The 11905-nt window shown below is 67.5% G+C and overlaps 1 protein-coding gene across 1 annotated transcript; it reads left to right on the top strand.

Moving 5' to 3' along the window:
* The first annotated feature begins 4530 nt into the window (after positions 1-4530).
* On the top strand, positions 4531-8671 carry LOC139032856 (collagen alpha-1(I) chain-like). The gene is made up of 2 exons (XM_070461089.1): positions 4531-5306; positions 7513-8671. The coding sequence occupies exons 1-2, from the start codon at positions 4531-4533 to the stop codon at positions 8669-8671; spliced, it is 1935 nt and encodes a 644-aa protein (XP_070317190.1).
* Positions 8672-11905: the final 3234 nt, after the last annotated feature.

Here is an 11905-nt window from a genome sequence, read left to right as displayed (position 1 = left end):
CGTCCCCACCACCTGCCTCTGCCTCCAGGGGCAAGCCCAGGTGCGCAAGCTGGGGAGGGCCCCCGAAACAAGGCACCGCAGCACAGGGCTCACACTGCAGGAATTCTCACAGCCCAGCGGCCGCGAGTCCGTGACGGGGGGTCAGCAGGCCACATGGGGACCCATCCAGGCCCCTCCCAGACTCTGGAGGCTGAAGGAACTGTGATCCTGGGCATGTGGCCGCCTCACGCAGCAACTGCTTCCAGCCTCACGTGGTCTCTCCCAGCATCTGCGTCCCCTCCTCTTAGAGGACACCCGTCAGCGAGTCCAGGGCCCCCCAGCCCAATCTGACCTCATCCGAACACGACCACGTCTGCAAAGACCCCACTTCCCCACGAGATCACTTTCTGAGGTTCAAGTGGACAAGAATTCAGAGGCACGCTCCAGACAGCGCACCAGCCTACCCGCGTCAGTCTGTGCGGACGATGGGCACACCCACAGCCACACTGACGCCCAGCCTGCCCGCTCCGACCGCCCCGGCGCCCCCACTGGCCTGGTCGCTCTGCCTGGGGCTGTGGCGATGCTCCCAGCTTAGGGCGAGGGCCCCCAACGCTGCTGCCTTCCCATCTGCTTTTCTCCACCCCTGTCACAGGCTCCCTGAAGCCCTCAAGGGCTTGCCCTCCCCAGTCCACGGCACAGAGGGCAGAGCCTGGAACATGCACACAGCTCCATGTGGGCTTGGGGGACACATGTGTCCCGTCCCGCCGACAGGGGGACACCTGTGCAGTCACAGGAAGCACCAAGCTCCAGGCTGAGCCAGGCTGGCCCCAGACCCCCTGGGGTGCCCACAGGCAGCTCAAAGGTCAGTCTGGTGGCGCCAAGTGGGCGGCCTGGGCCTGGCAGCTGAAACCTGCGGGGAGGCCCCACGGGCCCTGCCCCAGAGGCCTTCCCTGGCCAGGGGGGCCGAGAAGGCCCCGCCGTGAGCCCAGGCCCGCCCGCTCAGCTCCTCAGGCATGCTCCCAGGGAGCGGCAGGCACTCAAGCCAGCCCAGCAGATGGGCTCCGACTACCCAACCTCCCCGGGCAGGCGGGACTGGGGCCCCTGCCGGCACATGCCTGCCCCTCAGCACAGCACGGCCAGGTCCAGGAGGCAGGCCGGTCCCCCAGGCCCGAGCCCACCCCCCCTTGCTGCGTCGGCCTTCACTGACACAGACTGGGCCCCCTGAGAGGTCCCACCACCTCCCGGGACATCTCCCAGCCCCTGCCCGCTTAACACCTGATGCTGCCCACCCTCCCTGCAGGCTGGGGTGGGGAGACCCAGGCATGCTCAGAGCGGGGAGGTGGCTGCACCTCCGGTCATGCCTCTGAAGCCTCCACGGCTCAACCCTCTCAGCAGCTGCTCTGAGCTGGATGAGGCCTTCACCCCCCGCACTGGGGTGCCCCACAAACACCATTCTGTCGGCGACAGAGAAGGAAGAGGGGCCATGAGGGAGATACCGAGGCGCGTGAGGGGCCAGCACCTGGGCTGACGGAGGGGCCCCCAGAGGCCCCAGCCTAGCCGCGGGGGATGTCAGGGGCCCTGGCCGCCAAGGAGGTGTCAGGGTGCCCCCACGAACATCCTCAGGAGAGCAACAGCCCGAAACATGACCACCCCGGCCAGGGCCCCCACCGGGTGCCGGTGAGCAGGCGGGCAGCAGAGAGGCCCCTGCAGCCCAGAAAACGGGTGCTGTCCCCGCTGCTCCGGTGCCCTGACCCCACCTGGGGGCGGCGGGGAGGGGCCAGCACGAGCAAGCAGGCCGGCCACCGCCTGCCAGGCTCTTGGCACCAGCATCAGGTTGGGCTCTGCCCAGTCCAGGCAGCGGACAGGGGCTGTGCCCACCCAGCAGGACTGGCCTATCCCCCAGCCCCAAGCGGGCGGGGGGAAGGGGGGCTGCTGGCCGCCTCCCTGTGCTGCCTGCCTGCTGGCCACCCCGAGCACCACCCCCCGCCCCCCTCAACCCCCGGCCCTGCCCAGAACGCGAGCCTCTCACTAACATCAGCTCCCTACGTGCCCGAGCAGGTCAGGCGGCTCCATGTGGGAGGGAGAGCTGACACCAGAGAGGGCTGGGCCACCTGAACTGTCCCAGACCTAGCGGGACAGGCGGGCTGGTCGCAGCGAGACAGCCCCTGCCGGGTGGGCCCAGCCCTCTACCAAATCTGCCTCCACCCCAGCCAATGGTGAGGCTGACACGGGGCTGCCCGGGACATGGCCCTGGTCCTTGTCGGCATCGTGCTCAGGAAAGGGGGTGTTCCTGGGACCCCTGAGGCCCCCTCACATTCGGGAGCCACTGGGGGCCACAGAGGCGGGCGGCTCCCACCATGCCGCTCCCTGCCCACTCCGGTCCCGGGGACACAGAGGTGGCAGCGTCCCCACTGGTACGCTTTAATTGAGCACATCCATCAGCTGTCCCCACTGATCGGAGCTCCGGACTCGGCCAGCGCCGGCGACACCCCGCCCGCCCGGCACCAGAGGAGCCCACGCCCCCGGGGCCGGGAACACCGGGGCCCTCGCGCCCGCGAGGCTACGCAGGGCAGCACAGCCTCGCCTCCCTGCCTGCGTGTGTGCGCGTGTGCGTGTGTGTTTGGCGGGGCCCCTCCTGACGAAACGACAAGCCGCTACTCACTCCGTGAAGACAGCAGAGGCACGCGGCCCCATCTGTCATCCGAGGCGGGCGCGGCGCGCAGGCTCTGGGGACGCTGCCCGAACTCGCTGCCAGCTCGCCAGGGCTGGGCCGCTCGCCTCCCAGACCCGCCGGGGAGCCGGGCCCTAAATCACCGCTGCGGCTGCCAGGATGGGCGCCCGCCTGGAAACTCAGCCGAGTCCCACGTGACTCAGAGGTGTTCCCGCTTCTGTCAAAGTGAACCGCTGAGGGGAGGAGGAAGCAACTGGTCCTCCGTACCCCTTGCAAGGAGGAAAGAAAGGGAACCTGGCCCACTCGGCTGGCTAGCAGGGCGGCCACCCCTGCCCAGGCGGGCAGGCACACGCGCATGAAAGGAGGTAATGCGTTCCCGCCCGACCTTGACGGCAGGGCCAAGGTCTGGACTCTGAGCTGCACACAGGCTGCACGGACTCAGCCCGACGATGTTTGACAGGCCGGCCCATCCCCCGCATTCCTTCCCATCCTGACCCTGGAGCCGGGCGTCTCGCCAGCTCCGGGAGGGCGAGGGGGGTACCCAGACCACCTCTGAGCACTGCACCGTGCCAGGGAGGGCACCCACAGCCTCCTACAGCAGGATAGAATTTGGGTGGTCACCACGGGGTGCACACGGCCTCCCCTCGGACCCTGCACCGCCCTCCACCTGCTCTGTCCTCCACTTCTCTCCAGAGTGGTCCCAACACGGCCCCTCCCGGAGAATGAGACCCAGCCTGGCAGGCGGCAGGCCCGGCCCGAGGCCCCAGGCCAGCCGGTCACCCGTCTGCCACGCTCACAGGCCTCTCTGGTCGCCCTGCCCCCCCGCCCCACCTCAGCACATCCTCCACCCCTCCTGCCGAGGGCCATGTGCCGTCTACCTCGGGGCCTTTGCACGTGTCACTCGGCTACCTGGGCCAGCCCTGCTCCCCATCCATCCTCCCCTCTCCTCCCCACAAGGTCCCCGTGAGCAGGGGGCTCCCTGACTCCCAGCCCCCAGCGGCCTCCACCTGACCCACCCGGTCCCAGGACCCGCAGCACAGTCAGGCTAGAGGCCGACACGCAGTGGAAGTGGCCCGCTGGGAGGACCCGGAGCCCAGGACAGGGCCCAGGGGGGTCTGCACAGTGAGGCCGCCCAGCCCCCCGCACACGGCACCCCCGGGCCCAGCAGGGAAGCAGGTGTGGGGGCGGGGGCAGTGCTCACGTCACTGTGTGTCAGCGTGCCCCACGCGGGCACTTCATCAGCGCTCCTGGCGTCTGCCAACTAATCAGGCCGCCAGGAGCTGAAGGGACACAAACCGTCTGCCTGCATTAGGGCCCGGCAGGAGCCCGGGCAGGGAACGGGGCGAGTCTAGAAGTCTAGGCCCCTGCGGGCTGGGGGTAAGCCAGGACCCTTCCCGGGCAGTCTCATGGCAGCGAGTGACTCAGACACAGCCCAGGCCCTCCCGGGCAGACACGCCTCAGCTCACCCCAATTTCCCCTTCTACACCCCCTGCCTTCCTGGACCTCGCACTCACCCAAAGAGTCCAGCCCAGCCTCACCTCCTCCAGGAAGCCCTCCTCAACACACTAGCCAAGAGACAGATGTGTCACAGCTCGGCTCTAAACTCAGGGTCCCACGGGAGCTCAGGCCCGTGTCCAAAGACCCCAGAAGCAGGCACCCCAGGGACAGGGCTCCCCCTCCCAACCTCCTGCAGGTTCTCTGAGATCACCTCTCCACTGTGCCCCCCTCCACTGGCTCTCAGGGTAATGTCCTTCCCCAGGAAGCCCCCCGTACCATGAAGCCCTATCTCTGCTGCCGGGGTCTTTATTTCCACTCCCCTCCCCACCCCACGACACGTGCCCTCAGAGCCCGGGGCAGGGGGCTGGGCAGGCCAGAGACACATGGACACACACCCAGCAGCTCCTTCCAAGTCAGAGGAAGTGGGGGCGGCCCTGTCAGCCCAGGACCCGCCGGCCGAGGGGCAGCAGGCCCCCAGTCTGGGAGCTCCAGGTCCAGGGCAGCATCGGGACGAGGGCCCAGGACCAGGTGCTGGGGTGGGGGTGCTCGTAAGATGGAGTGCCCCCCCGGGCCTGCGCTCCACAAAGCGCTCAGTGGCCGCAGGCTTAGGAAGGGGAGGACATGGACCGTCCACTCACGGCCAGTCTGTGGGGCCAGGGGGGGTGGTGGGGGCAGATGGGGGCCTGTCCTCTTGCAACCCCACGCTCCACGTGTCCTCACTGGGGCGCCCACCGAGAGCCAAGGCACTGGCAGCGAGCACGGGGGAGCGGCAGGATGGCCCGCGACCGCGTTGTCCACAAGACACCTTCAAGGACCTGGGCGCTGGGCCTCACCTCCCTGCTGGGCAGGGCCCTGCCAAACCCGCGGACACGGGAGCCAGGCTGGGCTCACCCAGCGCCGTCCTTGGGTGGCCCTGTGACCTTGCCACGTCCTCTGTCTCCTCTGAGCCCCACGCCTGGGTGTCTGCTGCCGGGCCCCTGGGACACACCTCCTGGGCATGGCCACCACCACCCCCGAGCCCCCAGGTGCCCCCGCAGCCAGCCCCCAGTGCCTCGGCGCCCAGACGGGGCCACAGCCGGCCTCCACGGCTCCTGGAGAGGCGGCGGCAGGGCCCCCTTCCCTGCCGGCGAGTACCCCTGGGAGGCCCCGCCCGGCTTGGGTGCTGGGACGCGGCAGTCTCATCACAGGCAGCGCGAGTCAGGAACCCCGGGGGAGCCCGGGCGGAACACAGCCCCGCGGCGCGGGCTGCAACACAGATCCCACCCACCTTCCGCTATAAATAAACCTGTGTAGGAGACACAGCACTCGACCCAAAAGTTCCAGCACCATTATATTTTCAAAAAGCAAAGTAAATCAATAAGGACGCTGGCCGCCCTTGGGAGCTCCTCTGCTGTGGACCCGACATCCTTCATGGCAAAGACAGGACACGTGTGCTCGTCTGTGTGGGGGGCTGTCCACGTCAGGTGGGGGTTCCCGAAAGTCCGGGCTTGAGGAAGGCCCCTGCTTGTGTTCCCACTGCCGGTCTCGTCCCCGCGTGGGGCTGGGCTCGGCGGACCGGCTGGGGTTCTGCCCGCCTCTGGGGAGTGTGGAGTGGCTTCACGGCATGTGGGTTCCCAGAGCAAACCCAGTCACCCCATCTCCCTCTCCAAGTTTACCCTCTGCAGCAGGAGAGAGTCCAGGGAAGGACGCTGGGTGCCGCCGGCACAACACCCACCTACAGGGTAGGGACCGAGGCCGAGGGGTGTCCTCCGGCCGCAGGACGGACACCACGTGGGCTCTAGCAGACCGCAGGCCACCCACCGAACCCCAGCCTCTCACAAGGAACCTGAAGCACTTGGAAAAGGCTTGCTGAGGCCCACGGGCTTCCCCGAGGGGACCAGGTGTCCCCCGTCAGGGCACACTGTCTTATCTTAGGTTCTCCCTGCAGCCGAGGCACCCCTGCCCCAGGGCCTGGCACCTGCTGGAGGTCATAGCCGTCCCTACTCGCTGGGGGCCTGACAAGCCCACCCCACTTGACACAGGCAGCCTTTCTGTGGCCAAGCCGGGAAAGACGATACCAGGACCCGAGCTCCCCCACACCCTGCCAGTCATAAGGGTGCTCCCCGATTCCCTGCCCCTGACCCGGCGGGGGGCTCCTCCTCGCCTCTCGACACCCTCCTGCTCCTGGAGTCCCCAGAAGCCCAGCCAGGAACAGACACATGGGCAGGTGGCCCTGCCAGCCCCACCCCCCACCCCCTGGGCGCCCCCCCACCCGCGTGGGGCACCCCCCTCCCCTGCACTGAGGAACACAAACAACCTTGTCAGACGTCCCGAAGGACGCAGCCCGCCTGGAACATCCAGAACACAGGGTCAGGCGGGACAGGGACAGGGCGGCCAGACGCGGGGCCTGTCAGGAGAGAGAAGGTGCAGGCCCTGCTCCCACCCTTTCCTGACCGGTCCCCACGTGCTCCTGCAGATGAAGGGCGGGGGGGCACCTCCCGTCCCAGGGCCTCAGGGCCCACCGTATCCCCCAGCACCCCACCCAGCCAGCCCACCTTCCCACCCAAACCAGGTGGCCTGGGGATGCCCAGGGTTTTGGAGGGAAGACCAGCCTACAGCCCCCCTGCAAGCTCAGCCTGGCAGCTGCTGGGGGCTGAGGGGGTGCCCAGGCCCACCCAGGAGCTGTGGGACAAAGGCAGGCAGGGGAGCCTGCTGCTACGCTGGGGCCGCACGCAGCCATGGCCCTCCACCCAGGCCACGACGGACGACCCCTTGCAGAATCAGCATTGGGGGCAGTGGGTAGGGGTTGGCTACTCTGACTCAGCCCACGTTTGGATTTCAGGAAAGAAAAAAAGACAGGGTTTGTTACTTTCCTGCTACACATTCCTCTTTCCTATGTGATGTTTGTACAGTTAGACACACAAGGTAGGAAAAATATATACACGCATCGCTCATGCGGCCTGTCTCCTTCACGTGGACAGGGAAAGTTCACGTGCAAGGTCTCCCCCCAACCAGCCTCCTCTTCTCACCCAGTCCCTCCAGGCCAAGGGGAGGGAACGCCTGGTGCCCGCAGCCCAGCCACCTGGCAGCCAGGGACCCGCGGGAGAACCGGCCGGGACACAGCGAGCCAGGGCCCGCTGCCAGTCCCCAAAGGCCACCTGCTGGGGGTCCCCAGCTCTGCTACCTGTGTCCCAGAAATGCCCCCTGCCTGACCCAGCTCTGCTCTAGAACCTTCTCTGAAAGTCTGTGTCGCTCTCACCAAGAGCAAAAAGAGAGGCCCCTTCCTCTGGGGTCAGGGAAGCACCGGGAGAAGGGACACCAGGGTGCGGAGCGCGTGCCAGCTGCCTCCCTGCCCCCCACCCCCAGCTGCGCATGACTTAAATCAGCCCCAACACCGAGTTCAGCCTGGAAAGGCGAGTTCACAACCGACGTCACCGCCTCTCCCCACGGAAAAGGACCAGCGAGCGCGCACGGCTTCCCGGCCCCCAGGGTCTCCCAGACTCTCCCAAGCGAAAGGGACAGGGAGAAAACTTTGATTCCTTGTTGAGGTCCCGCCGGCCCCCCGCACCCACCACTGCAGTGAGGATCCTGCCTCAGGCCGGAGGTCCTGTAAACCCGGAGGGAGGAATTCCCGTCCTGACAGGCACCCAGGGGGGGCGCAGGCAGTACCCACTTCCCCTCCTGGCCGACCCCTCTCCACCAAGCCCTTGGTGGCCTCGCCGCTTCTCTTCCACCCTCTCTCGTCCGGAGCTGGCTCTGGAGCGGGGACACCCCGTTCGGATCAAGAAAGCCGCGGCGGCTGCCCCACAAAGCGCAGCCTGGGGCCGCCTCTCTCCGAGGAGCGCTCCCCTCGCGCGCCTGTACTGCGTCCCCCGAGCACCCAGACCAAGCCGGGGCCAAAGAGCTCGGGCGTGGGAGGCACACGCGGGAGGAGGTCCCGCGCCCCGGACCCCCATACCCAGGATCCCCGCACCCCCGGAGACCCGGGAAGGATATGGGTTACAGACCAGCCGGAGACACCAGCTGCGCGGCCGCGTGGTCTGCCCGAGACAGAAGAAGACGGTGGCCGCCAGCGCCGGGTACGGGACGGGCTGCTCCTCGTCGGCGCCCAGCTCCGCGCCGCGCTCGGCCGCCGGACTCTCGGGGGGCGACGCACTGGGCCCCGACCCCCGCTCCGCCTCTGGCCCCGGGGCCCCAGGGCTCGCCGGGGACGCCGCCGCCGCCGCCGCCGCCGGGCCCGGGGCTGGCGCGCCCAGGGGCACGCGGACCTCGTCGACCGCCTGCACGCCCTCGGTCATTGTAGCGGCTGGCAGCACCTGCGGGGTACAGGCGGTGACCAGGTCCCGGGAACGACACCCTCGCCCCCCTCGGGCGGAGCGGGATCCGCGGAAACAGCCACGGCCGCCGGGATGTCTTTGTCTTTTCTCATTAGAGACAAATGCGCCCCCCGCCCCCTCCCGCCGGCGAGGGCTGGGCGGCCCCTCCCCCACCGCCGGGGCGGGGGCCGGCGCCCGAGGGGCTCCCCTGCCGGCCGCCTCAAGTTGAAGAGGGTCCCGGCGCGCAGTGGGGCGCGCGTCCTCACCGCATCTCACCTCGCTCCGGCTGCCGGCGGCGTCCCCGCGGGCATTGCCCGGGCCGTGCGGTCACAGCGGACCCGGCGCGGCGATCGGCCCCTGCTGGAGCCCCGCCGCCCCCGGCCCGCGCCCCCAGCCCGCGCCCCCGGCCCGCCGGCTCCCGCTCCGGCTCCCGCTCCGGCTCCCGCTCCGGCTGGCCCGGCAGCGACGGCCGGGCGCAGAGGGCTCCGCGAGGCGGCCGGGCGCGGGGCGCCGGGCGCGGGGGGCGCGGACCGGGCGGCGGGGCGGCGAGCGATCGCGGATCCCGTCCGCGCTCCGCGCAGGAAACTTCGGAGTGAGCGGCGGGCGGGGCGGGGGCGGGGCGCGGCGGCGGGGGCGGGGCCGGGCCGGGGGCGCGGGGGGGGGGTGCCTCTCCCGCCCCGGGGCGCGCGCGCCGCCCCTCCCCCGTCGCGGAAGGCGCCCCGCCCCCGCTGGGAAGGCGGAGCAGGGCCCGCCCGCGCCCCCCATCGCGCCCCCACCCTCCCGCTCGGGGCGCGGGGCGCCAGGGGGCGCTCGCGGGGAGGCCGGACGGGGGCGGGGCGCCGGCGCCGGCGTCTTCCCCGCCCCCAACTGCGGGGGCGGCTGGAGCCGCGGAGGCGGGCCCTCCCCTCCCCGCCGGGCGCGCACCCAGCCCCTCGGCGCCGCGGGCGGGGGTCGGCGAGGGGGCGGGGCTGCGGGCGTGGGCGGTGCGCGGCTGCAGGGACGGCGGCGGGCGCGCCCCTCCCCCTCCGCATGTGTGTCCTGGGTGTGACCGCGCGTGTGATGCGCTGCTGTATCCGTGGGTGGGATTCTGGATGCGCGTGCATCCGCACCCCCCCAACACACACACACACACATGAGCGCGCACAAGCGCACCTACGGCAGCTTCTGCGAACTTGTCCCTCGCCCAGCCTCCTCCTGGACCGAGCGAGCCGCATGGGACCTCGGGGAAGCGCCCAGGCCCTCCCACAGCCCCCCAGTCTCACACTGAGACACACCGCCCCCTGTGCTCCGGGGTCCCACTCGGACCCCTTGGCCACTGAAAACCTCCCAAGCTTTTCACTTTTCCGCGACCACCAGTCCGGTGGCTCCGGGTGCGACCTCCCTTCTTCCAAGCCCACTCAGCGCCAGACGAAGAGCGGGGTAGCTGGTCCACACGGGCCGGCTCCAGGGGCTTCGGGCCTCAGCAGTTGCTCGAGTGGGTGAGAAAACCCACGTGGGGACCCCCAGACCTGGAGCGGCCCTGGCAAGGTCACTGTCAACCGGGGCTTCCCCACCTGCACTGCCCGATGGCACTGCAGAGAATGCAACCAGAACGGGGTGGCCGTGCTGGGGGTAGGGAGAACCCTGGAGGCCCTGCGCCCTGCTCCGCCGCTGGGCCTTAGGGGAAGGAAGACGCCGGCAGGCAGGACCTTGGCAGTTCCCAGGCAAGGCCCAGGGGGTGTCCAGCACGGCCCGTAGCTGCTCAGCAGCACTTCCTCTTGTATATGTGAACTTTTCAAGAAAATGAAAACATTTACTCTATTTTAATGCTGCTACTTAGCGATAGAGGGCCATGACCAGTAATTAAGGTCCTCAAAAAGCAATTAGTGCCCCAGTCACCTAGGAGAGGGCCTGGGAGAGCCCTGAGGGGAGCTTGTAAGGGTGGGTCAGACCCGAAAGCCTCAGCAGCGTCCTGGGCAGGGGTCACCTGGTCCTCCCGATCTTTTCACACTGGCTGGATCACTGAAGGTGAAGGTGAAGCTGAAGATTGGTTCTGGCTGGGGAACTGGGATTGATTTGCTGGATAAAAGTCAGTGGGAGGCCCACAGTGTGGAACCAGGGAGGCAGTGGCGGTGACTGGTCCAGGCCTTATCCTTGTTCCTTGGAGCTTCATTCCAGCAGGGAGGCAGCCACAAAGAAACTGGTGGATAGAGGAAGGGAACAGTTACAGGCTGTGTTAAGTGCTGTGGGGGGCAGGGAAGGGGCAGAAGATACCTCTAAGGACAAGAAAGCAGCTGGAAGGGGCAGGGTGGGGGGTGATCTTACCAGCTGCAAGAGCAGACTGTGCAAAGGCCCTGTGGCAAGCAGAGAGTGCTGAGCAGGAAGAACCAGGGACAGCCTAGCATGCCTGTGCAGGGGCCCTGCTGTGATGGGGGGGGCAGGGCAGGAGTTCCCACAGGGCCCCATGGAGCAAGGAATTCTAATGTGACAGACTTTCACCCTCATCTGCACACTCTGTCCTTCAGACGTCTGCAGAAGGGACAGGGCATGGATTTTTTAAAGTAGGCATTTTTTAAAGACAGCATCTCTAAGCTCACAAAGCCTGTAGCCTTCAGGAGCCCCGTGGCCCATTTATAGATGGGTGAGGCTGCACAGACTCTGGACAGGCAGCGTCCACCTCAAGGTCTTGTAAGGAGACCTCCTCCCACCACATCCGGCTCCCTCCAGCACCTCTGAGAGCCTTGGGCTGATGATACTCACTGACCGTGTGCGTGGCGTTCGATGGTACCAACGCTGAGCTCTCCAGCCAGAGGGGGTAGAGCGCAGTGCGGGGGGCAGCCTCGCCCCACAGAAGGGAAATGAAGAACAGATCGCGGAGTGATAGGAGATGAGAAAATAGCATTAGAAACAATGAGGCTGTAATATATTCACATCGCTAGAAAGGAATGTTGGAGAGATGAAACACAGGACAATTTGGAAATTGGCATTAAAAGTATTTAATTAAACTGTACAGAGTGTTCAGATTTTTTTTTAATCCTCTTGGCCTCTGGAAAATTTAGTTCTGCTTTTTGTTTTTTTTGTTTTTTTTAAGGGCGAAGATTTTTCTTGACAAAGATAGGGGGAATGAACCTCCTATTGGTTCAGCCAGCGGGAGGTAGAAGCTAGACCTCCCCCCAGGAGAGGACTCACACCCTGGGGGCACATGGCTGCGACTGCGGCCATCAGGCTGCCTTGGGGGCCCTCTACCTTGGCAGGCTGGGTGTGGGGCAGTGGGCAGCAGGGTCACCTCTGTCTGACCTGTGAGTACCCGAGAGCTCACCACCCTGACCGGCCACTCTGCTCCGTGTCCGGGCACCCAGTCCACCTTCAGGCTGGCTGAAGCCCCCAGGGCCCGTCATACCACGCTGGTCCCTTCTCCTGCCTGTCACGTGGCCTCCTTTCTCTCCAAAGGTCCCCCTTCCCTGCCACACACTCCTTTCCGTCC

This window comes from Odocoileus virginianus, chromosome 33 (genome assembly GCF_023699985.2).
Source record: "Odocoileus virginianus isolate 20LAN1187 ecotype Illinois chromosome 33, Ovbor_1.2, whole genome shotgun sequence".
Classification (NCBI taxonomy): domain Eukaryota; kingdom Metazoa; phylum Chordata; class Mammalia; order Artiodactyla; family Cervidae; genus Odocoileus; species Odocoileus virginianus.
The sequence above is the reverse complement of the archived record's forward strand: the minus strand, read 5'-3'. Positions and strand labels throughout refer to the sequence as shown.